At 43.1% G+C, this 22958-nt stretch overlaps 3 protein-coding genes across 3 annotated transcripts; 1 reads left to right on the forward strand and 2 right to left on the reverse strand.

Annotated features, from left to right (window-relative positions):
* Positions 1–8: 8 nt before the first annotated feature.
* cog1 (component of oligomeric golgi complex 1) lies at positions 9–11378 on the reverse strand. The gene is made up of 15 exons (XM_028454668.1): positions 11041–11378; positions 10002–10249; positions 9752–9933; positions 6352–6528; positions 5858–6014; positions 5573–5783; positions 4467–4800; positions 3907–4328; positions 3535–3681; positions 3289–3441; positions 2116–2240; positions 1939–2047; positions 1754–1863; positions 978–1059; positions 9–425 (listed from the first exon to the last, which is right to left on the reverse strand). Exons 1-15 carry the CDS (start codon positions 11338–11340, stop codon positions 288–290), a joined length of 2895 nt encoding a protein of 964 aa, XP_028310469.1. The 5' UTR covers positions 11341–11378; the 3' UTR covers positions 9–287.
* Positions 11379–12613: 1235 nt separating this feature from the next.
* smim22 (small integral membrane protein 22) lies at positions 12614–16172 on the forward strand. The gene is made up of 4 exons (XM_028455721.1): positions 12614–12698; positions 14449–14586; positions 14702–14772; positions 15986–16172. The coding sequence occupies exons 2-4, from the start codon at positions 14457–14459 to the stop codon at positions 16031–16033; spliced, it is 249 nt and encodes an 82-aa protein (XP_028311522.1). The 5' UTR covers positions 12614–12698; positions 14449–14456; the 3' UTR covers positions 16034–16172.
* A 62-nt stretch (positions 16173–16234) lies between these two features.
* Positions 16235–22341, reverse strand: rogdi (rogdi atypical leucine zipper). Its single transcript, XM_028455720.1, has 11 exons — positions 22062–22341; positions 20478–20549; positions 20089–20171; positions 19876–19930; positions 19721–19801; positions 18532–18627; positions 18365–18463; positions 18178–18291; positions 18056–18105; positions 17853–17979; positions 16235–16895 (listed from the first exon to the last, which is right to left on the reverse strand). The coding sequence occupies exons 1-11, from the start codon at positions 22134–22136 to the stop codon at positions 16854–16856; spliced, it is 894 nt and encodes a 297-aa protein (XP_028311521.1). The 5' UTR covers positions 22137–22341; the 3' UTR covers positions 16235–16853.
* Positions 22342–22958: the final 617 nt, after the last annotated feature.

The following is a 22958-nucleotide window of genomic DNA, read 5'->3' on the forward strand; positions in this document are numbered from 1 at the left end:
TTTTTTTGAATAAGGATGCTAATATTGATGTTAGGATATGATAATAGTTATTTAAAATTACTCCCAATTTCTGATTATTTACGATGAATAATTCCCATGAAACATTTATATTTTTGAATATTCCTGTACTTAAGTTGCAGTGTAAATGTACCGCCCCTTTGCGACGTTTCTTGTGACCATGTCCATTGACCTTCTGGAGTCAGTGGAAGGTCTAAGGTTTAATAAATGACACTTTGAGCTTTGAGAAGAAGTCCTTTACTGTACACGGCGTTAGGAAGCAGGGGAGGTCACTTGGCGATGCTGGACAACCAGCTGAGTCTGAACAGAGATGGAGCTGCTGTGCCGTCGCTCTGCTCTGTCAGCTGTCGGAAGAAGCTGCCCGGCCTCGCGTCGTCATTGGCACCCGCTGAGGAACGGTCAGGAACCTGTGGAGAACACACCAACGCTCAGAATCTGGAGCCAGTGAAACCATTAGAACATGGTCCGATCAGGCATCAGAGGGACAGAAAGGGCCCTACACACACACACACACACACACCACTCTTTATTTAAACTAGATTTTAGGGAACCATTCAGACCAGTCGGTTCTTAAGTAGGCCAGGACTGAACACTGATTATAAATAGATGAATATGTGCTAAAAGCTGCTGGAGACAATCGTTTTTGTTTTTAATCAGATAAATATATTAAAGATCATTTGCTCATAAGTTAAAATTTCCACTCAAAAGTTTGTTTTGATCTCCACTGTAAACACTCTTATAAACATTGTTGGTAAAGTTTGGTGCATTGCATTGTGGGATGTGGAGTCCTACAGATGGATACACAGAAGTTTATTTTTTTTTAATCAAGCAAATGATCTTTGATCTATTGATCAATAAGGTCTGCACTGGTTTCTTCAACACGCGCACGCACACATGCACACACACACACACACACACACACACACACACACACACACACACACACACACACGTCTCACCAGCTGATGAGGAACATCAGAGCTTCTAGAGGCTGATTTAGATTTCCTCACACTGGACATGCTGAGAGGTAACAAGCCAAACCTGTGGAGGGCAGAAGAACGATCAGCCAATAGAAAGACAGGGTAGAGCTGTGGGTGTGTCAACACCAGGAATGGGGGCAATTTTAATTTGAATTGCGTAATTGATTATTAATTACAATTATTATGTAATTATAATTGTAATTTTAAAATGTTTGCCTTTTTTGATAATTGACGTAATTATAATTAGGATGAAAATTCTTTAAAAACTGTCATTTACAATTTAATTACATACAAACCTGGGGAACCATGTCACAGTTCAATGGCTAAAACATTCATAGTTACTAATTATTGAAATTAGTTTCATATGAACTTTTCCCACTACCTCAGTTCTCTTGAGGATCATTTTACTATTTTTAAAAAAATTATGTAAACCTAGAGGTATAGTGACCCAAAAAAAACTGATCCTTTATCATAAGAGATGCTAACAGAAAGCTAACACAAGAGGAAAGTTACATTTTATGGGGTTATTTATGAAAGGCTCAGTAATTGTGCTTAGTTATAACTGAACTTTAGTAATTGAGAACATAACTGTAATTCATTTAAGGGGAAAAACAATAATTGTCGGTCACCGTAATAATAAATTAGTCATAACTGAACATGGATAATTGAAGACGTAATTGTAATTGAAAGATGTAATTAACCCCTCGTCGACACACGCACGCAACCACGTACGCACGCACACGTACAGTCTGTACCTGATGTGGCTGCTGGCCAGTGGCAGGATGTGGTACGGTTCCTGAGTGTTCCCGCTGCTGCCCCGGGGAACAAAGTGCTTCTCTGATCCCGTCAGCAGACCCAGGAGAACCTGAACACAGCATCACAACATCAGGACCAGCGTCTTAACACAGACGTCAGAGAAGGAAGGTGTGGCTTCAGGTACCGAGGTCCTCTGAGAGAGGCGGCTCAGGTTGGCGTTCAGAGGAGGCGTGAACACATCCAGGTCAAACGGGTCAATGAAGCCTTCCAGCCAATCACAGACCTCGTGGAATCTGAGCAGAGAAGGAGGTTTGATCCATGAGCACCAGTGGAATGTTCCTTAGCACGCCGTAGCTCATACCTGGGATCCTGTTGTGACTTGGAGCTCCTCCCATCCTCCAGTCTGCTGCCCAGAATAGTGTTGAGGTAACGCAGGTCAAAGAGCAGCTGCAGAGCTCGGTTCTGAGTCATGGGCTGAGGAGCATCCTGAGGGACAGAAGAAAGAGACCCACAGGTCACCAAAGCTGCTCCTTCTTCTGACTGAAGCACAAACACTAAGTAGTGAATCCTGAGATAACCTCAGTAGGAGCTTCCTGAGTATCTCCATCAGGTTCAGAATGGCAAAGGTCTACCTCACAAAGACAGTGGAACGTTAACCCTGAAGCTTCTACACTTCCTGTCCTGGTTTAGTCTGAATGACATCACAAAATCTAGTGGTCGGTTCACACGTTTAGATTTGAACACGTCTTTCTATTAAAGCAAGGACTCTCTGTGTGTCTGTGCCTCAAATATCTCTGGTATTCAGGGACAGACAGAGCTCATACTTGCTACACAGCTGCAGCTTGGTTCAAAGCTGAGTGATGTGGGATTTAATTGAACTGAAATAGTCCATTTAATGAATAATTTCACAACCAAAAAAAAAAAAAATCATCTTTTGTTAGAGTCTTAGTCACGTGGCACACTACAGCCAATCACCGCGCACTCGATTAAGCAAACACTGCGCGTTTGTGTGTACATGCATCATTTTGGTTGTTTTTTAAACAGATTTAGTAGCTTGCACATAGTCCCACTGTGTGCATCCAGCCACCGTCACTGCGGGTGGAGAGAGAGCATTTCATTATAATATTCAGATTTATCATAAATAATTGAACTTGCACACGTATTTGAAGTTCCGTTAAAGAGGGGTCGAGATGGGGTCACATTAGAGCATTTAAAAATGTACTTCAAAGTAACTCAATAGTTACTTTCTGAAGTAATTAGTTACTTTTATAATTTCTAACCGAGTAACTACTTTAGTTACTTTTTAGAAGACGTAACTAGTAACTGTAACTAATTACTTTTTAAATGTAACTTGCCCAACACTGTTAAAATGTGCTGAGTCATGAACTGATGAACATCATTATTAGGATCTCCTCCATTCCTCATGTTTTATTCAGATGTTTCTTCTCGTCCTGTCGTGTTGACTGTCAGTGTGTGTTGCTCTGTGTGTGTGTGTGTGTAGTAGCTCTGTTGTTTGTGTTACTGTGTGTGTTACCTGTTGTTGTGTCAGTGTGTGGTACAGCTCCAGTGTGCGACACAGGCAGGTGTGGAGCAGCTCCTGAATTGTGGGTCGGGGCAGGGCGTGGCCTCCCACTCTGTTCACCTCCACACACAGCTGGAAGAGCAGGGACTGCACGGACCAAGAGGGCTGCTCAGGACGCACACGCAAACACACGCAAACATCAAACCTCGGAGCATAATCAGTGATGAATATGACAAGAGTTTGACTCGACTTGCAGACCTGGACTGGAAGACGGATTTTGGAAGTGACGCTGGTCCCGGACTCGGCCTCCTCTTGGATTTCTAGCTCCTCCCAGTTTGTTGCTGTTGCTAGAATATCCCCGGCTGACTCTGCATGTAAAGCCGTGCCAAACTGATCCAATAAGGCCTGGAAGAGCAGAGCATTAGTGAAAGTTGTTCTTCTTCCTGTAACTTTAGTTCACTTCCTAACGAACCATTCATTCATTCATTTATTCATTCATCTGGTTGGCTGTAATAGTGAAGAGGACAACATGGTCAAACTGGTTCCTGTCCAGGCTTTAGATTGGGTTTGATTTGGTGTCAAACTGTTTTCACACGTTACACACACATCACACAAAATATAAACACACACTTTAGAGAGGGTGGAGCTCCAGATGCTATAGGCCTCCATGCTGCAGCTGAGAAGCTCCTCCTTCAGCCCCTCCCACTTGGCCTGGGCGGGGCTAATCTCTGCAGAGTTCTTGGCCCTGCCCACTTTCTTGGCCTGTCTGGAAGCTCCTTTTGCTGAAGCGTCAGCGCTGCTCTGTTTACCCAGCATGCAGTGCTTCAGGTGAGGGCAAAGCTGGCTGATGGACTGGCACAGCCTGGCCATGAAGAGTACAGAGCTGAGGTGGGCGGGGCGTGACGGCTCGGGCCGGGCGGCGCTTAGCTGGGAGCGAAGCGAAGACAGAATGTGACGAATGCAGGACACGCAGCCGTCCCTCAGAGCCTCCTCCACTGCAGCAGAGTCGGAGAATCGACTGAAGGAGCTCACGGACGACACCGGCTCTGATCCTGTGCACAGAATCCCAAACAGGGAAACTGGATTAGTGACGCAGAACATCCAAAACATGGTCTGATTTGTCAAGCAGTGGTCATGTGACAGGCTTGGAGGCCTCCATTACAGAGCACTCACTGAATCAAAGCACGTACCCGTTTCCTGTGATGGAAGGTAGAACTGCAGGTCGTCCAGTCTGACCTTCAGCTTTGCATCCATGGAGGAGCAGAAGTTCTGGACGGAGGGAGTCAGAGCCTGGGTTTTCATGGCCAGGCCGCTCCTCTGCTGCTGCTGGGCGCGCTGACTCACGCTGATCCACGCAGCGTCGCTCAGCAGGTCTCCTGGTGCCTCGGACCACAGGAAGGAGGCCACGTCCACTTCGTACTGGGCCACGCGGCTGGAGTTCTGCTCCTCCAGGTCCTGGAGAGCGGAGGTCAGCAGCTGGACGGAGCTGGCTGAGATGGCTTCAGTTTCTTCTTTAGTGATCGCCTTGAGAAAAACAAAACATCAGTGAGCACATACAGCTGCTACAGCACGCTAAGGAGAGGGTGACCGTTCCTTCAGATACAGGGCTCAATTATAATTGTAATCGCGTAATTGATAATTCAATACAATTATGCCTTTATTATAATTGTAATTTAAAGAATTGTTTGCTGTCGTATTCGGAATTAAATTGTAATTGAGTTTAGATAATTAACTTTGTAATTGTAATTGCCATGAAAATTCTATAAAAATTGTTCATTATAATTTAACGCAAAACTGGGGAACCATGTTACAGTTCTATGTACAGTTCTACACATATGTAGTTATCAATAATTAAGAAATGTTTCATATCAAGCTTTCCCACATTTTACCATTAAAAAAAAATGAACAAGGTAATCAATAGAAAGAAAGAAGAAATTAGATAATAGATTATTGTTTTTAGTGTATTTAACAGCTGATTTAGGACCCGTTACCATAAGAGATGCTAACAGAATGCTAAAAGGTTCACTTTTATTACCGTAGGTTATTTATTTCAGGCTCAGTAATTGTGATTAATAGTAATTGAACTTTAGTATTTGAGAATGTAATCTAAATTGACTTTCAGGATAAAAAATAATTATAATTTAAATTCCTGGTCACTGTAATTGTAACTGAATTGTAATTGAACATGGGTAACTGAAAATGTAATTGTAACTGAAAAATGTAATTGACCCCAACCCTGCAGGATATCTATTAAAAGCCATTGTTGCCACTAGAAGACGCCATCTCCTGTTTCTACCTGCAGGCGCTGAAGGAAGAGCTGCTGCAGGAAGTCCTCCCAGATGGCCAGAGGCCGCTCCAGCAGGCGCTGACACACAGAGCTCCAGTGCTGACTGATGGATTCTGAGGAGAGGAGGTCCCACACTGCATCTCTGATGGCCGCCAGAGCCTTCAGGCTCCTGACGTAGACTAGGAGGCTGCTGACACCACGGCAGATGTCTTCCTTACATCTGAGGAGAACATTCACACAAGCATCATCAGATCCTTCCTGTGCAGCTGTGAGTGGGAGGAGGAGCTTTCTTACGTGGTGATCCACTGCTGCAGGACATCTTGTAGCTGCTCGCTCTGGATTGGCTGAGCCAGAGTGCGAAGGCTGGGCTGGAACTCCGTGATGGAGGAAGGAAGAAACCTGAACCAGCTTCCTGTACTGCTCTCCTCCTGCAGGAACCTCCGACCTTTAGCTGGAAAACAAAGGAAGGCCATGGGAAACAGGAGAACCGTTTTCATCCAGGGCTGGGATTATGATGTGCTTGTGGTGTGTGTGTTAGCAAGCGGGGACAATCAGGGAACAGCTCTGACAGGGGGATCAACTACATCTGTAGCCAGGTGGAACAGTGAGGACTGGACTCAAAGAATGCTCCGACTGTCACCACCAGCAGTCGATGAGCACTGTTCTATGGTGACACATTTACACTAGTGGAGGTAAGCTACATCTGCAACTACATTCACTCATGTCACACCATTATTCAAAAAAGGCTCAAATAAAGAGAAAAATAAAGTATGTGTGTGTGTGTGTACCTGATGAGGTGGTGGAGGTTACGTTCTCCAGGGTGGAGAAGAGCAGGCCACAGCCCAGCCCTCCCTCCCCCACCCTGGGCCCTCCGTCTGGGGGCAGGTAGAAGACGGCGTAGGCCTGAAACAGGGTGGTGACCAGCAGCTCCACCAGGCTGCACACCTGAGCTTTGATTCCTGCTCCTGAAAACACACACAGGGAAGCACCACTCACAAACACACAATGATCACGTCACAGGACTTACAGCTCTAACCCTCAGCTCATCTACACAGGCTCATCTACTCCAACCCTCCTCACACCTCTGACCAGCCTCACTCCAACACCTTCACCCCCCACATCAAAGCTACAGTTTCACCCCAGCTGCCTACAGAGGCTCTCTCCCCTATCTTCCCCCCCTCCTCCCCCCCTCCTACAGAGACACCTTTCTCCATCAAAGAGAGAGATGTGAATAGACTTTTCAGGAGACAAAACCCCCGTAAGGCTTGTGGACCGGACTCTGTCTCTCCTTCTACCTTAAAGCACTGTGCTGATCAGCTGTCTCCAGTGTTCACAGACATTTTTAACACCTCACTGGAGACATGCACCGTACCAGCCTGTTTTAAGGCCTCCACCATCGTTCCTGTCCCTAAAAAGCTGAGGATCACAGGACTTAATGACTACAGACCCATCGCTCTGACATCTGTGGTCATGAAGTCCTTTGAACGCCTCATACTCTCCCACATCAAGGACATCACCGACCCCCACCTGGACCCCCTGCAGTTTGCCTATAGATCCAACAGGTCCGTAGACGATGCTGTAAACCTGGCTCTCCACTTCATCCTCCAGCACCTGGACTCCCCAGGCTCCTACGCCAGGATCCTGTTTGTGGACTTCAGCTCTGCTTTTAATACAATAATCCCAGCTCTCCTTCAGGACAAGCTTTCCCAGCTGAACGTGCCAGACTCCACCTGCAGGTGGATCACAGACTTCCTGTCTGACAGGAAGCAGCACGTGAAGCTGGGGAAAAACCATCTCTGCTCCCCGGACCATCAGCACTGGATCTCCTCAGGGCTGTGTTCTTTCTCCTCTGCTCTTCTCCCTGTACACCAACAGCTGCACCTCCTCTCACCAGTCGGTCAAACTCCTGAAGTTTGCAGACGACACGACCATCATCGGTCTCATCGCTGATGGAGACGAGTCTGACTACAGGTGGGAGACAGACCGGCTGGTGTCCTGGTGCAGCCAGAACAACCTGGAGCTCAATGCTTTAAAGACAGTGGAGATGATAGCAGACTTCAGGAAGAACCCAGCCCCCCTCACCCCCCTCACCCTGGGAGACTCTACAGTGAGCTCTGTGGAGTACTTCTGCTTCCTGGGGACCATCATCACTCAGGACCTCAAGTGGGAGCTGAACATCAGCTCCCTTATCAAAAAAGCTCAGCAGAGGATGTACTTTCTGCGGCAGCTGAAGAAGTTCAGTCTGCCAACAAAGATGATGGTGAACTTCTACAGCTCCATCATCCAGTCCATCCTCTGCTCCTCCATCACCATTTGGTACGCTGCAGCTACGGCCAAGGACAAGGCCAGACTGCAGCGTATCATCCACTCTGCAGAGAAGGTCATCGGCTGCAATCTGCCCTCCCTCCAGGACCTGTACGCCTCCAGGATTTTGAGGCGTGCAGGAAAGATTGTGGCCGACCCCTCCCACCCCGGTCATAAACTGTTTCAATCTCTCCCTTCTGGTAGGAGGTTTCGGTCCATCAGGACCAGAACCTCCAGACACAAAAACAGCTTCTTTCCCTCTGCCACCATCCACATGAACACACCCCAAGTCACCCACTGAACCACCCCCCCCCCCCCACCCCCACCCGATCACCACCTCCACCAGCTTGATATCTGCTGCACTGTATATATATATTTATATTTTTCCTATATTCTCTATCTATCCTTTATTTATCCCTCATCCTTTATATTTATCATTATTATTATTATTATTGTTGCTGGGTTGTTCTTTGTTGTTTTGTTTTTATTTCTTTTTGTTGTTTGTTTTGTGCACCAACCACCAAGTCAAATTCCTTGTACTGTCCTTAAAACTGTACATGGCCAATAAAACATTTCTGATTCTGATTCATACACATTTGAAAATTCAAATCATTTTTGAAATTTGAGCAAATAGATGTGTATCACGTTTGTTTTTATTATTTTGTATATGATTGACATAATGTCACCAAATCATTAAAATAGGATGCTTTTCCCATGCAAATAACTCACAACTGCCACCTCCCCAGTGTTGGTCAGTCTTTAGCTATATTTGGGATTTATGAGCCAGTCGTCAGAGAATTTACATCAACCCATTATGAGTTTTGACAACAATCATACAAGACATTTTCAAAAGCTCACTCACTAACAGTGTGTGGACATCACCTGTCTGTCAAAGCAACAGTGAAACTTGACACCAGGGTGGAGCTTGAAGGAGGATAAGAGCAGAGGGCGGGGCATTCTACTTGTCAATCTGCCCAAATGTTTTCTGGGCTGCTATTCGACCATGTGCTCTCACACAAACATTTTAGCTGAGTTGTGTTTCTCAAATGGGGGTACACAATGGCACTACAGGGGGTACACGAGAGAGAGAGAAATTGGTCTGGTTGATTTTTAGTTAAAAATGATACGGTAATCATCATGAACTGCATCGGAAAATCCCAGGATGTTCGATGTTGTGCTTATTTTTGGGTTTTTTTGGTTCGTTTTTTAGTTTGATTACTTATTGTCTTATCTGAGTGATGTTTTTTGCCAGAATATTTGTGTTGTTTATACCTGTTGCTACATACATATATGTGTTTATATGTATGTAGATTCAAAAACAAAAAAAAAATAAAGGAAAAGCAAGTAAACAGTTGTAAAGGATTTTGCATAAACAGTCTGCACTTTAAATGTATATTTGATGTGAATATACATATATAAATGTTGTTTTGTCAGCTGTATATTGTAGATGCTTTTCAAAACATAATAATAAAAAAAATGATAATCATCTTAATAATTATGATGGAAATGATTATGATTAGAACATGAACTGAAATTACAAGGGCCAGTCTTGGCGGAAGATGAGCCGAAAAAAAAATACTATAGAAATAAATCTATTAATGAGAAACACTAAATATGATTTAATTCCACTTATTTACAAAATGAGATTCTTTAAAATTTGTGTTTTATTTTCATAGTATTCTGACAAAGGGGGAGCTTGGATTAAGAAATAAAAGAAAAGTTATACTTGAGCAAAAAAAATTTGAGAAGCACTGTTTTAGAAAATAGAGCAGTGCTAACAGTCTGGGAAACATGAATATTTTGTCATACATTCATTACTTATACCCTAGTGGGACTGATGTGGTTCTGATGGGGGCGATCCCAGCAGCAGCTGCTCCAACGTACCATGCTGAGGCTGGTTGAGCAGCTGATGGATACATGACTTCCGAGCCAACAGGAAGTCGGCCAGAGCCTGCCGAGGTGAGCTGTCCTCCAGCAGCATGGTGGACACCAGCGCTTCAGCAATGGCCTGGTCAGACACGGCCCGCCCCCGGAGCAGAGACCTGCTGTCCAGGAGGATGGTGGACCTGCACAAACATGTTGCTTTAGCTCCCTCAGCAGGTGCTCTCCACAAACAGCAGGAGAACATCAGTACCTGAAGAGTCCAGTGGTGGCCACCTGCCGGACCAGAATAGGGAAGCGGGTGAGGACGGGGCTGTAGTGCCCCCCGGTGGCAGGCTCCATATGCAGCTGGCGGTGCAGATGGCAGCAGAGCAGATAGAGCTGCGTGGCCTGCAGGTACTGACACGCCTCCATTGCGCTCCAGATGAGCTCAGGGATGTCGAGGAGGAGCTTGATCTGAGACGCCATGACATAGAACTTCTCCTGTCGCTGAACCTCACTCTGCAATAGAACAGGACAGCACAGCACGCCTTCAGGATCAGTGAGAGAGGAAGAAGCTGAGCACGCACACACACACACACAGACCCACGTACGCACAGGAAAATACACACATGTACGAACACACCAATATAGATGCACAAATACACAGACACGCACAGATAAATAAACAAACAAATACGCACCCAAATACTCACAGACAAATACACAGATGTACGCTCACAAAAATTGACACACACACACACACAAAAATAAACGCTCACAAGTACAGACACGCACAAATAAACACAAACACGTATGCACAGAAAAATAAACACAGAAATAAACACAAGTTGTGTGTATATACATGTGTGTAGGGCAAGCATGCATGTTTGTCTGTGTGCAGAACTGTAGATGTATGTGGTGTATATTTGTTTGTGTACATGTGTGTTTCTGTGTAGACTATGCATGTGACAGACAGACAGACAGACACACACACACTTTATTCACACGTCATGCACAGTGTCCAACCCTCGCATGTTTATAACACACCAGAAAAACAATTGTAACAAAACAAAATCATAGCAGAAACAAAGTAGCAAAATCTGTTCTCAGCTCAGTAGTAAACAACAAGACTGTCTGTTCTTACTCTTTGTGTGTGTGTGTGTGTGTGTGTGTGTGTGTGTGTGTGTGTGTGTGTGTGTGTGTGTGTGTGTGTGTGTGTGTGTGTGTGTGTGTGTGTGTGTGTGTGTGTGTGTGTGCGTGTGTGTGTAATGTTAATCAGTGCAGGTTTTGGAGCAGGACTCTCGGCTCACCTTCTTCACTCCTCCCGGGCCTGACGCCTCTTTCAGCCGCTGACAGAAGCCGTGGAGGTCCCTGACGGAGCTGACCAGGCTCTCGGAGCTTCTCCTCATCTCTCCGATGGTGTCAGCGGCATCGATGAGGTCCCTGTACCGCTCCCCGACCGTCTGTCTCAACTCCTCTTTCTTCTGTTCGATTTCCCCGCGTACTCTGCGCTCCACCCTCCGAATCTCCTCGGTGTTGTAACGCTCGAACAGCACCGCCGGGTCCTGCAACCCCGACAACTTCAGACTCGACACTGGGTCCTCCGCCATCGCTGCTTCAACCAGGAAGCCGGTTCAATCACTTCCGGTCTTCCACGTAGGCAGTGTGACGACACGAGCCCACGTCCATTGGTTCGCCGATGTTATGCCCCGCCCACTCATGCTCTCGACGCAGATTAATAATAAAACACAGAAAATCACAAAATACGAGTCAGTCTGTTGTTAAGGACAATTCTTATACGATAAAGTGTAATAACAAAATATATGACTTTTATTTAAAGATTAATCGCCACAATTTTATTTCATTTAACAAATCAAGCTCATTAACACAACATACAAAGAAACCAAAATAATTCCAAGGTTACTCACAACAAATGGCAATAATTTGGGAAATTTAAACAGCAGGTTTATATTGGACATAGACACATTTTACATTGTTTTAAACATTTTCAACTCATTTAGAAAATGTAAAGAAAAGCATGGCTTCGTTCTTAAATATCTACACTTGCCAAAATTAAAACGTTAAATTTTAAAATGAAATAAAAAATAAAAAATAAAATAAAATATCTTTAGTTTTAACTTTTATTTTTATTTTTGAAGCAAACTTAAGCTGAAAAAGATAGAAAACAGAACTCTGACCCCAAATCCAATTCTGTAATGTAATTCAAAAACATTTCTGTGTCCTTACATGTACAAATATATATATATATATATAAATACTCAATGGTCCCATTATGAATATCACAAAAAGAACAGTTACTTAAATCAATATCAAACATATGATGTAAGAAATCATTACATGGACAGATATTATTTAATGCTGCTCTTTAACCTTTGGTATTTAACAAAAATATGGCTGAATACTTTTAGCAGAATCAAGAGAATATAATGTTACTTCTTTTCAAAGAAAGACAAAACAATCTTGTCCCATGCAGATGATTTCGTAACGTTGTATTAATCATTCACTTTATCACTTTATATTTTATACCATCAGTAACTCCATTTTAATTTTTGGTATTTTTTTCCCTACACAAGTGGAAATACTTAAGAAGGAAGACATGTCATTTTTTTAAAAAGATATAAACCTGCTGTTAATATTTATTTATTTATTTTTTCAGTCACCTCTGATATATTTGGGTTTCTGTTCAGTTGGATTGTGCTTTGATTCAGTTTCTGCTTATTTTGTTGATGTGGTTGTTATTTGTTAGATTTAAATAAAAATAAAAAAAACTGTAGTTTTTAAATATTTGTGTCAGGTTTAAAAAGTGCAAGTGTGTGTCAGGCACGGACAGCCTTCAAACGTCTCACTTGTACGTCATTGCGTCACTGTACGTCAATGAACAGGTGTGTCGGGAACTTTGGACCCGGAAACGGGGAATCCTACCAAACAAAGTGCGTCTAATCGTGAGGTAGGACCGAGTTCTTCATTCTGGGTCAAGCTTTAATTAGAGTAGATACGTTTTGATTTCAGATGTAAGGTCAGTAGTTTATGCAAATAATCAAATAAAATTAAAATGGAAATAATGAATTAATACTTTAGAAAAACAGATGATCATAGCAGGACAAAACAAAGTACCATTAATTATTTGTGTATTCAAAGGACAGGCTGTTAGCTCAGATGGATGAAACAAGGAGGAATTAACAAGTTAATTAGATTAAACCTTTATCCTCCTGTTATTAAGCTGAATAATCATCATTATTTACTGTGTGTAGACCAAACCAATAACTGTTGAATGCGTATTACAAATTACTATTTTCATGGTCTTTAGAGAATGTTCTTTAAGGACAAAGTCTCTGATTAGTTCAGTTTGATGCCAGTTTTTGTCCTTGATTTTTCTTTGTTGGTTTTTGTTTAACATTTGCCCTATTTTCTAAATAGACCTACTGTAATTGTAAGGCAGAACTTCACTAATAAACTGTAGTTTAAAAAGCTTTAAATGTGAAATGTAAGCTCACACAAATCTTACCAACTATAGATGTATTATTTTCATTTTGTGGAGCCTAAATGTATAATTTAATTTCAAAAAGTCCTTGTGGTTAAAGATTACCTACAGTAAGCTTGTGTTTAACTGGTTTATTGTCTGAAGTGGAAATAACGGCTCCACCTCTTCTGCATACACAACGAAGATTCAATATGAAAAATCCACAGAGGGTTTTAAAGGACTTTGATGTCTGCGCCTGCAGGTTTGTTGCAGCTGTAAAACATAGGCTGCTCTTATATGGTTTTTAAGAAACATTTTACAGGAAACAATAAATGTATTTTCACAGATTATGTGTTATTTCGGTTGTTGTTTCACTGAGACTAAAGCAGACATGGGCAAATGGCCCCTGCAAATGTTTCTAAGAGGGTTAGGAACAATACAAATATCAATACTAAATACTAAACAAGCACAAAGATGACTCATAACACACAAAACAACAAAAACAAACATAACACATTCATAATATTAATAATAAATAACACATGAGGGCGTTTCGGTGAATCTTTGCAACTCTGATTCTAAACTACAGGCAGGAGCTCTAGACCAGTGTTACGGCTGAATTTACGGTTGACCTCATTTGGAGACATGATTTATTGCTCTGGTTGAATGATGGAGTCCAGGCGAAGCATTGATGGTTTTATAAAAAAGGTTTATTCTAAACTAAGTTAAAAAGTACAAGATGGAACAAAAGAAGTGACCGTCCCGGCCGGAGGTCCGATGATTGAGAGACACACAGTTCTGATCCAACACATATATTCCCCTCAGTCCCCCTCCCTCCTCCCCCCAGGAGATAGAGATAGAGGGAGGAGGTGAGGACAGAGGGTGAAAAAGAAAAGACAGTTTCTGTTATCTGCCGGTTGTCATAGAGATGGAGGGGTGTGCGCTTATGTGTTTGTGTGTGTGAATGAATGTGCATGGCGTGTGTATGTGTGACATGTGACTGTGTGAGCATGTGAGTGCGCACACAGAGTGCCTATGCGTCCTTGTGCGATTATTGTTTTGGGGAGATATCGTGTGCTTTGGACAAGGCAATCTGACCCAGCAAAGTTGAAGACATGAAAATCAGACAATGGAAAGTTACCCAAGGCTTAAGGATTAAAATATATGAGTAAATGTATTATTAAGCCTAGCTAATAATTTCGCCCCCCACACCAGTGTTAAGGTTCTTCTGTTTCAGACGAACCGATGGATAACAGGAACATTCCGGAGGACCTGCAGGATCAGGTTAATGATGTGGTATCCAGGCTACAGTCCAAGCACTTCTTCCAGTCCGACTGGGACATCGCTGCTTGTGCCATCTTCTTCATCTTTGTTGGTAAGCAGAGACCACTGCACTAAACCCCACCTCTGAGGCCTGATTGGACAGATCTGAGTTCAAACATCTCACTGAGGATGACAACGATGATGATGATGATGATGATGTGTCACAGGCATGATCCTGATGCTGTTCATCCTGGTCCTCATCAGATGCTGCTGCTGTTGCTGCTGCGATGCTGAGAAGGTGAACTTAGTCACACAACTGCATCCTTTTCTCCTCAGCTTCAGATAAACTGTTTTTTAAATTGCATTGATTTTATGAACACTTTTCTATTTTGTTTTGTTTAAATTGTTTGTATTATAGTGTATGTACTTTAAATATCTGTTGTCACTTTGTACAGCACTTTGTGTCCCTCTTCCTGGGTTCTTAAAGTGCTTTATAGATAAGGTTGGTTTATATTGTTCAAAACATGTAGAAATAGAGAGCAGAGATTTGTAGAAATGAAAGGGGAACTGGGTGGAAAAAAGTCTGATTCCCAGCAGGTGAAGTTCAGGTCACACTGATGGGAATCCAGTTCAAGGTGAGTTTACAAAAATACTTTTTTTTTTTTCCCCCCCTGCAATTCAAATACATTCAAATGTGATGGATTTGCATCAAAGGCTTGAGGTAAGCACTGAGTAAACATGTAGTGCTGTGTGACATCCTCACACCTAAAGTTAAGATGTTTAGTCTGACACAAGGGTGTCAGACTCATTTTAGCTCAGGGGGCTAATGTGGAGTTTATCTAAAGTGGGCTGCAGATTGTAGGCGGGAAGATGGGTCATTTAATCGTTATTGTGCTCTAGTTGGCACTTCCACGTATAAATGATAAAAAATATGTATGGAACAAATAATTGTAAGCAATAAGTGACAAATCAGTTCCTGCAGGATCTTTGATTTCAATTTATTTGATTTTTGTGACCCGAAATTTTTGATTACAGTTGCAGATTTGGGAAAAATTTAGTTCTTTTAACAATTTGAGATTCATAATGATAGCCATCATCTGATATAAGCATTAGGAAATTGTGAGCCCTGCTAGTATTGTGGAGTTTCATTGAATTTGTGTATTATATTGAAGATATCTACAAATTAATGTTTAATTTGAACAACAATCCATAGTTTTTCTTGACTTTTTTTGCTTTCTGCTCCGGGCCGAATTGGATGCTCTGAAGGGCCTGATTTGGCCCCTGGGCCATGAGTTTGACACTTGTGGTGTGACAGAATATCATCAGTTTGTGTAGCTGTTCTCACCTGTCACCTAACAACAGTGTGTGTGTGTTCGGTTAGTGTGAGACTTGGTTTGTCTGACAGAAACGTGTGGACAGTTTTGATCTCCTCTGAGAGAATCAGTGATGAACTCTTCTCCAGGCTTTCATGTAGTTTGTCTCCCCTGCTTGAAGCTCCTGCTCTGTAACAGCCTTACAGGACGAAGGTGGGCGTGGAGAACATGGCTCTGGAGCCCTGAGGATGAAAGAGCTCAGCGTGCGTGTGAGCTGGACGTCGCCTGGATACCAAGGCCGCCTATGCCGAGACGTCTTTCTTTTAGACTGAATGTAGTGATGAAACATCTGCTTTGCACTTTTATTTTTCATGTTGACCTTGATGCACTGATGTTTATAAAGTAGTGTGATCCTTGGAATGTTTGGAACTTGTTCTTTGAAGCAGCTTCACGTGGTTGATCAATGTTTTATTGCACTAAAGTATCCAGACAGGAATAAAAGAACACTTATTGGAATGGATTTGTTCATCTTAGTATTTGCTTCACAGGATTACAACAACACCAGAAAGGCGTACAAAATTAATACACACACACACAGCAAATAGCTTATTCTACATGTTCCTCCAAAGAGCAAACTGGGAATGTGAGCGATGAGGATACTGGACTGGCTCCATCGACACACACACACACAGGTTAATGATTGGACAATAAATGATCCAAGCAGTTCTAACAGGAACAAACGTGCATTTACACATCGTGTGGAAAAGTAGTTTTCTCACAGCGAGGGAGGGAATTCCCTTTTAGGAAAAGAAACCAGTTGTAGAAGCAACAGGAGCCTGAAATGTTTGGGTTGAGTCTCGTGACTCTCGTCTGGTTGAGCCTTCGTGTTCTTTTCACAAACAGCTGCCGTAAACAAAACACTAACATATTGGAGTACGACACACATCCACGACGTTGGGTCGGTTGTGTGACGGTAACACAAAGTGAAGTGAGCATGCTGGGATCAACACGCACAAACGTCAGACTCCCAGGGCGTCCCTTTGTTTGAGCGCTCGTCTCAGGAGGATCAGAACGGCCTGTAGTTCCAAAAACTGGAGAACACGGATATCTGCACACACACACACACGTCAGTGAACACAGGATATAAAGATAAACCCATTAAAACAGGAAACAGTCTGTAACATAAAGATCCATAAAAATCCATACGGAAACTTTGGAACAGCTCAGCTGACTCTGAGCGTGAACTTTGTCCTTTCCTTCTCTTCAAAAATCTTTACACATTTGTTTACAGCAGTGGTTTTCAAAGCAAACCAGTTTTCCCTGTGTTCACCACAAGACATCGCCATGACGACCAAATGTATTAAACGTCACACTGAGCGTACGTTCTTTTCTGCACATTGAGAGCTCATCTCACACACACACACAATTAAACATACTCTCATAATGATCATCTCATATTATTGGAGCTCAACACTTGATGATGTCATCGTGATTTAATGTTTATACTAAAATTATTTAATTATTATACTAAAAAAAGATATTTCTGATTTTCAAAAAATTGTAAAAATTATCAATAGTCCCATTTGATCAATTCAAATACAACATTACAATACTTAGTGGCTAGAGTAACTTTATTACTATCCATGTTGGTTAGTAAATGAAGAAGCATCTAATGTGTCTGTGCATTAAATGACTATACCGTAATTTATAAAGCGCACCGCTATATTGGCTGCGTTCCTATAATTTAGCAATTTTCCTTAAAAATTAACACAAGACCACGTCGTCACATAGGCCGCACTCTATTGGCAGATGTGGATGTCCTTCAGACGACTCGGCCAATCAGAACGGGCAGGTAGGCAGGCTGCTATACCTCTGTTCACTTTGACGGAGATTACCATGAAGCCTATTCTGATGAGTTTGACACAAAACACCAAAATCAAACACAAAACTCTTTGACGTTTCCTGTGTTAACACTCTGATTGGTCATTATTTTAAATGCTGACATGGATGTTGATCATGTGACCCTTGGATCAGTTGATTCGTTTTGTGTTCTCTGAGCACTCACCTTGTCTTTGAGCTGCTGACAGAGCTGCAGGGAGATGGTGAAGAACACCAGCGTGTCGTTGAGCCATGGCACCACACACTCCACCTTGTGCACGTGGCTCACCTCGAAGCGGTTGCTGTTGAGCTCGCTGCAGAGGGAGGCACAGAGTTAGGATGTGGCAATGCAGCGCACGAACACGTGCACATGGAGAGAACGATGCTTACAACATGGCTCCAGGGCTGTGCAGCACCGAGCTTCCTGCTGGCTTAAAGTTCTGTTTAAATGAGGAAAAAAAAACTTGAGTCAAACGTCACGTGACAGTGATTGACGCAGTGGGCGGTCTGACCTTGGTGGTGTTGGGTGGCAGCGTGTGAAGCTGGTACACCGTCAGACACAGTTTGCTCAGGTTGATGTAGAAGTTGACCATGACGTCGCCCGGCATGGGAGGGGAGAACATTTTCTGACCCAGAGAAGAAGAAACCACACCGTCACACACTGACTACTACACTGGTGTGTGTGTGTGTGTATTGTACCATCAGGCCGCTGGTGGCGAGCTCAGATAGTGTCATTGAGGCTGGTGTCGTGAGACGGTTTCGTGCTCGCGTCAGCTGGAGCATCACTGCATCCATGAGCTAGGAGAGCAGAGACAGGCGTGAGGCTGAGGGTGTGTGTGTGTGTATGTGTGCGTGCACGAACAGACCTTGTTGACCTCGGCGCCCGTCTTAAACAGGTAGCTGTCGTCGCGGCTGCTCAGCAGCTGCAGGGCTTGGATCACATGGTTCCTGGCGTCCTGGATCTGAAAGAACAGCTCACGGTCACACTCCAAACGTTCCTCAGCAGGTTGAGAAGGTTCTGTTGGACCAATGATCAGTGGTTCTGCTCATTCCGACGATCAAATATAGATGCGGGCATGGTTTGTGCTGAATTGTCCCGCCCCCTGGCCAATCAGCACACCTTATGGGTGCATGTTGAATGAGTGATGTGATCTGATGCATGAGGTCATCAACATACCAGTTAGCAACCGCTTTCTGCTCAGTAATACCGCTTTCTGCTGCTCAGTTAGCGACCGCTTTCTGCTGCCCAGTTAGCGACCGCTTTCTGCTGCCCAGTTAGCGACCGCTTTCTGCTGCTCAGTTAGCGACCGCTTTCTGCTGCCCAGTTAGCGACCGCTTTCTGCTGCCCAGTTAGCGACCGCTTTCTGCTGCCCAGTTAGCGACCGCTTTCTGCTGCCCAGTTAGCGACCGCTTTCTGCTGCTCAGTTAGCGACCGCTTTCTGCTGCCCAGTTAGCGACCGCTTTCTGCTGCTCAGATAGCGACCGCTTTCTGCTGCTCAGTTAGCGACCGCTTTCTGCTGCCCAGTTAGCGACCGCTTTCTGCTGCCCAGTTAGCGACCGCTTTCTGCTGCCCAGTTAGCGACCGCTTTCTGCTGCCCAGTTAGCGACCCGCTTTCTGCTGCCCAGTTAGCGACCGCTTTCTGCTGCCCAGTTAGCGACCGCTTTCTGCTGCTCAGATAGCGACCGCTTTCTGCTGCTCAGTTAGCGACCGCTTTCTGCTGCTCAGTTAGCGACCGCTTTCTGCTGCTCAGTTAGCGACCGCTTTCTGCTGCTCAGTTAGCGACCGCTTTCTGCTGCCCAGTTAGCGACCGCTTTCTGCTGCCCAGTTAGCGACCGCTTTCTGCTGCTCAGTTAGCGACCGCTTTCTGCTGCTCAGTTAGCGACCGCTTTCTACTGCTCAGTGAGCGACAGGTTTCTGCTCAGTTAGCGACCGCTTTCTACTTAGCTAGTGACTGCTTTCTGCTCAAAAGTGATAAACCAACAGGTAAACCTTACAAAGCAGCCAATGACTGTAGAGTGAGACAGAAGTAGCTGATGATGTGTCACACTTTGTACCTGCTGCAGCTTCCACTGCTTGTCGTCTCTGAACTGGAAGTGCAGCACTGAGCTGCTCTTTGGAACCTTCAGGTTTATGTCCTGCAAACAAAGACCAGGACTTAAATATGTGGGCGGAGCTTCAGCACGAGGCCTCTGTGCGCAGTCGCACTCACAGCCTGAGTCAGAGCCTCTCCCTGAAGAGTCAGCACTCCCTTCACCTGATCCATGCTGCAAAACAACACACAACACCAACATCAGCCCACGGACACAGAGATGGGGCTATAAACACAGAGGCGGGGAGGGGGGATTTAACACAGAGCCTTCCTCTCTGAGAGGACAGACTGAGACACGACGACCTACGAACACAGAAATGAAGCCACGCTCACGTTGAGCTGCCCAAGATAAAGTTCTCCTGTTTGAGCTGACCCTCAGGGGCGGGGCTTGGCATGGAGAAACGTCTGGATGCCTCCTACAGAAAAAAACACGGTGAAACAAAGAGTGACTTTTGTATTTGAATATATATTTATGTTGTAATACACACAATTTTTCCTTTTTCTAATTCATCTTCATTTTAAAACCTATTTTGGACAGTATACATCCCGTGTATATCAACGCTCTTGTTTCATATACTGGCCGATACATTGGTTTTCAGGTGATATAAGTGGTTTATTGGGTTTTGAAAGCCACCAGGTGCTAATCACGCTGTGTGAATCACAGTCTGTCACTTCCACAAGACGGAGACGTGGTCCGTCTCACAGAGGACAGAGCAGCTCACCTTTAGGACATCCTGCAGCTGCTTCAGAACAGCGTGCACCTCTTCACGGAGCAGCCAGTTGAATTCATCCTCCTGTCAGACAGATGAGCTCATGTTAGATCACGAAGCTGCTCCTGTTCTACACTTTGACTCAGACACTTCAACCAGGGTTAACCAATATCCATAAAGTTGGTCTAACAGACAGATGGATAAATACTTCTCAGATCCAAGTTTGCTCTGAAGCAGGATCTCTGTGGTGTGAAGCGCTCACCACCACAGCTGAGATATAATAAACATATCTATAATGTTCCATAAACACACTTAAATGGTGAAGCCTTTCAACATGCTTTGTGTTTTAGGGCCAAAGTGAGGGCAAAAAAGTTGACTTCGAGAATAAAGCATTAATTTATGAGAAAAAAACTCTAAATATCATGAGAATAAAGTTCTACTGTCACAAGAATAAAATTCATAATACCACAATAAAAAAAGCAATTTTATCACAAAATAATCTTTAATATTACTAGAATAAAGTCATAATTTTATGAAAAGTCACAACATTAGAATAAAGTCATAATTTATTAGAATAAACTTGTCATAATTATATGAAAATCAAGTTACAATATGAGAATAAAGTCATGATATGAGAATAAAGTCATATCATTAGAACAAAGTCATATTTTATGAGAATTAATTCATATTTTCTTAAAATAAACGTATAATATGAGAATAAACTCTTCATAATTATACAAGAATAACGCCATATTTTATGAGATAAACTCATAATTATATGAGAATAAAGTTATGTATGAGAATAAAATCATAACATTAGAATAAAGTCATACCATTAGAACAGTCATATTTTATGAGAATAAACTCATAATTGCATGAGAATACAGTCATAATATGAGAATAAACTCATCATTATAGAAGAATAAAGTCACAATATGAGAATAAACTCAATTATAGACGAATAAAGCCATATATTATGAGATAATCTCATAGTAAAGACACGTTTTTTTGTTTTTTGTTAGAATATAGTCTTAATTTTATGAAAACACACTAAAATTTAAATTTTATTAGAATAGAGAAGAAAAAACTGCAACTCACAGTCACCTGCATTAAAAGAGTTCTGTGGAGGCCTTGTGAAGAGATGCTGCGACTGACCAAGAACTGGACTTTGTTCTTTAAGTGTAAAAAAATAAAAATAAGCAAAAAACACTGATTCCATAATTATTTGCAGGTTCACCATTCAAGTCGCTCAATCGTGTTTGTGAAACATCTGAACTTAAATCTACATGGTTGTGAGTTTATGTCTGAATCTGTTTAGAGGAGGCTTTGAGTTCTATTCCAGCTCAACTGAATCAGTGTCGGTAAATCTGTGTTACTGACCGCCGGGCATTCATTCATTCATAATTAATCTACCCTCCGTCCAGTGCGTCTACACACAGTGTCTGTAATGTGCTCACTGACAGCACACCAACAGACTGGGATATATACGGTCAGCAGGCGGACAGACAGCCCGTGGGCCCGGTCCCTGAACGCAGCACTGCCTTCGACCGCCTCCCACCCCGCTCCCGGGCCTCGGCTCCCGTCCCCGGGTCTTACCAGCACGGCCCTCTCCACCTGGCTGGCCGTGGCCATCCTGGGCAGCTCGGACAGAGACCTCTGCGGGTTGAGCATGTTGTTTTCTGACCTTCAATGGACGCAGTCTTCTGTAGACAGGCGCTGCTGCCTTCACGGTCGTAGGAACAAACATTTTCACTGTCGTCGAACACTAGTGACTGTTAAAAAAAAAAAATGTCGAGGGAGCAAAGAAAGCTGCTGAGGAGTGTTAAGAGTTTAATGATGACTGACAGAGATGTTTCATCTAAAATGATGTATCAGCACAACGAGACCATGTACAGGTTTTAGACATTCATTGCAGCTCCTGAAAGGAGCTTTAAAAGGGCTTTTTACAAGGAGACTTTGAACACAGCATCGGACTGGTCATATGTTTATCATTAACTAGACACGCCCACATGCTGTTGTTTTGAAACCGCACTTCCGCTGCTCGGTTAATAAAGACACTCATTATTTTAAGGATTAATTAGAGCATTCATATTCATATTGTTTATAATTATATTTTCCTCTGTAGCCAGTGTATAATCAGTGTGTGTGTGTGTGTGTGTCTCAACCAACTGAAAAGAACCAATTAGAACAGAAACATGTCTTTTTCCACCGTTATATTATTTCTAAACTTTACAAATTATGACAGCACTGCGGTTTGAATTGTGTGATGACTTTTGGTCAAACTGTTACTTTACTACAAATATAATGATCATTAGTGATTTCAGTTTTTTTAAATAGCTTTTTATTACTGCGTTAAGATTTTATGTTGAGGTGAAGGACCTTTATGTGGAGTTAAATTCATATTATTTTCAGCAGTTTTAGCTCAGAGGATGAACTGTGTTCCCTGCTCCTGTCAGATGATAGAGATGAGTTTAAACTCTGTGTGTTTTTTTT

The sequence above is a fragment of the Gouania willdenowi genome, chromosome 8 (assembly GCF_900634775.1).
Source record: "Gouania willdenowi chromosome 8, fGouWil2.1, whole genome shotgun sequence".
NCBI lineage: Eukaryota > Metazoa > Chordata > Actinopteri > Blenniiformes > Gobiesocidae > Gouania > Gouania willdenowi.

Excerpts from the sequence above, each read along its gene's own strand:
- cog1 (XM_028454668.1), bottom strand. The coding sequence starts at position 11,340 with ATGGCGGAGGACCCAGTGTCGAGTCTGAAGTTGTCGGGGTTGCAGGAC. Across the intron at positions 4,329-4,466 it reads CCTTCCATCACAGGAAACGG|GATCAGAGCCGGTGTCGTCC; the intron begins GTACGTGCTTTG and ends TTCTGTGCACAG. Across the intron at positions 2,048-2,115 it reads AAGTCACAACAGGATCCCAG|ATTCCACGAGGTCTGTGATT; the intron begins GTATGAGCTACG and ends TTCTCTGCTCAG.
- smim22 (XM_028455721.1), top strand. The coding sequence starts at position 14,457 with ATGGATAACAGGAACATTCCGGAGGACCTGCAGGATCAGGTTAATGAT. Across the intron at positions 14,587-14,701 it reads CATCTTCTTCATCTTTGTTG|GCATGATCCTGATGCTGTTC; the intron begins GTAAGCAGAGAC and ends GATGTGTCACAG. Across the intron at positions 14,773-15,985 it reads GCTGCTGCGATGCTGAGAAG|CCTTACAGGACGAAGGTGGG; the intron begins GTGAACTTAGTC and ends GCTCTGTAACAG.
- rogdi (XM_028455720.1), bottom strand. The coding sequence starts at position 22,136 with ATGCTCAACCCGCAGAGGTCTCTGTCCGAGCTGCCCAGGATGGCCACG. Across the intron at positions 20,550-22,061 it reads AGGTGGAGAGGGCCGTGCTG|GAGGATGAATTCAACTGGCT; the intron begins GTAAGACCCGGG and ends TCTGTCTGACAG. Across the intron at positions 16,896-17,852 it reads GTCAGCAGCTCAAAGACAAG|ATATCCGTGTTCTCCAGTTT; the intron begins GTGAGTGCTCAG and ends GTGTGTGTGCAG.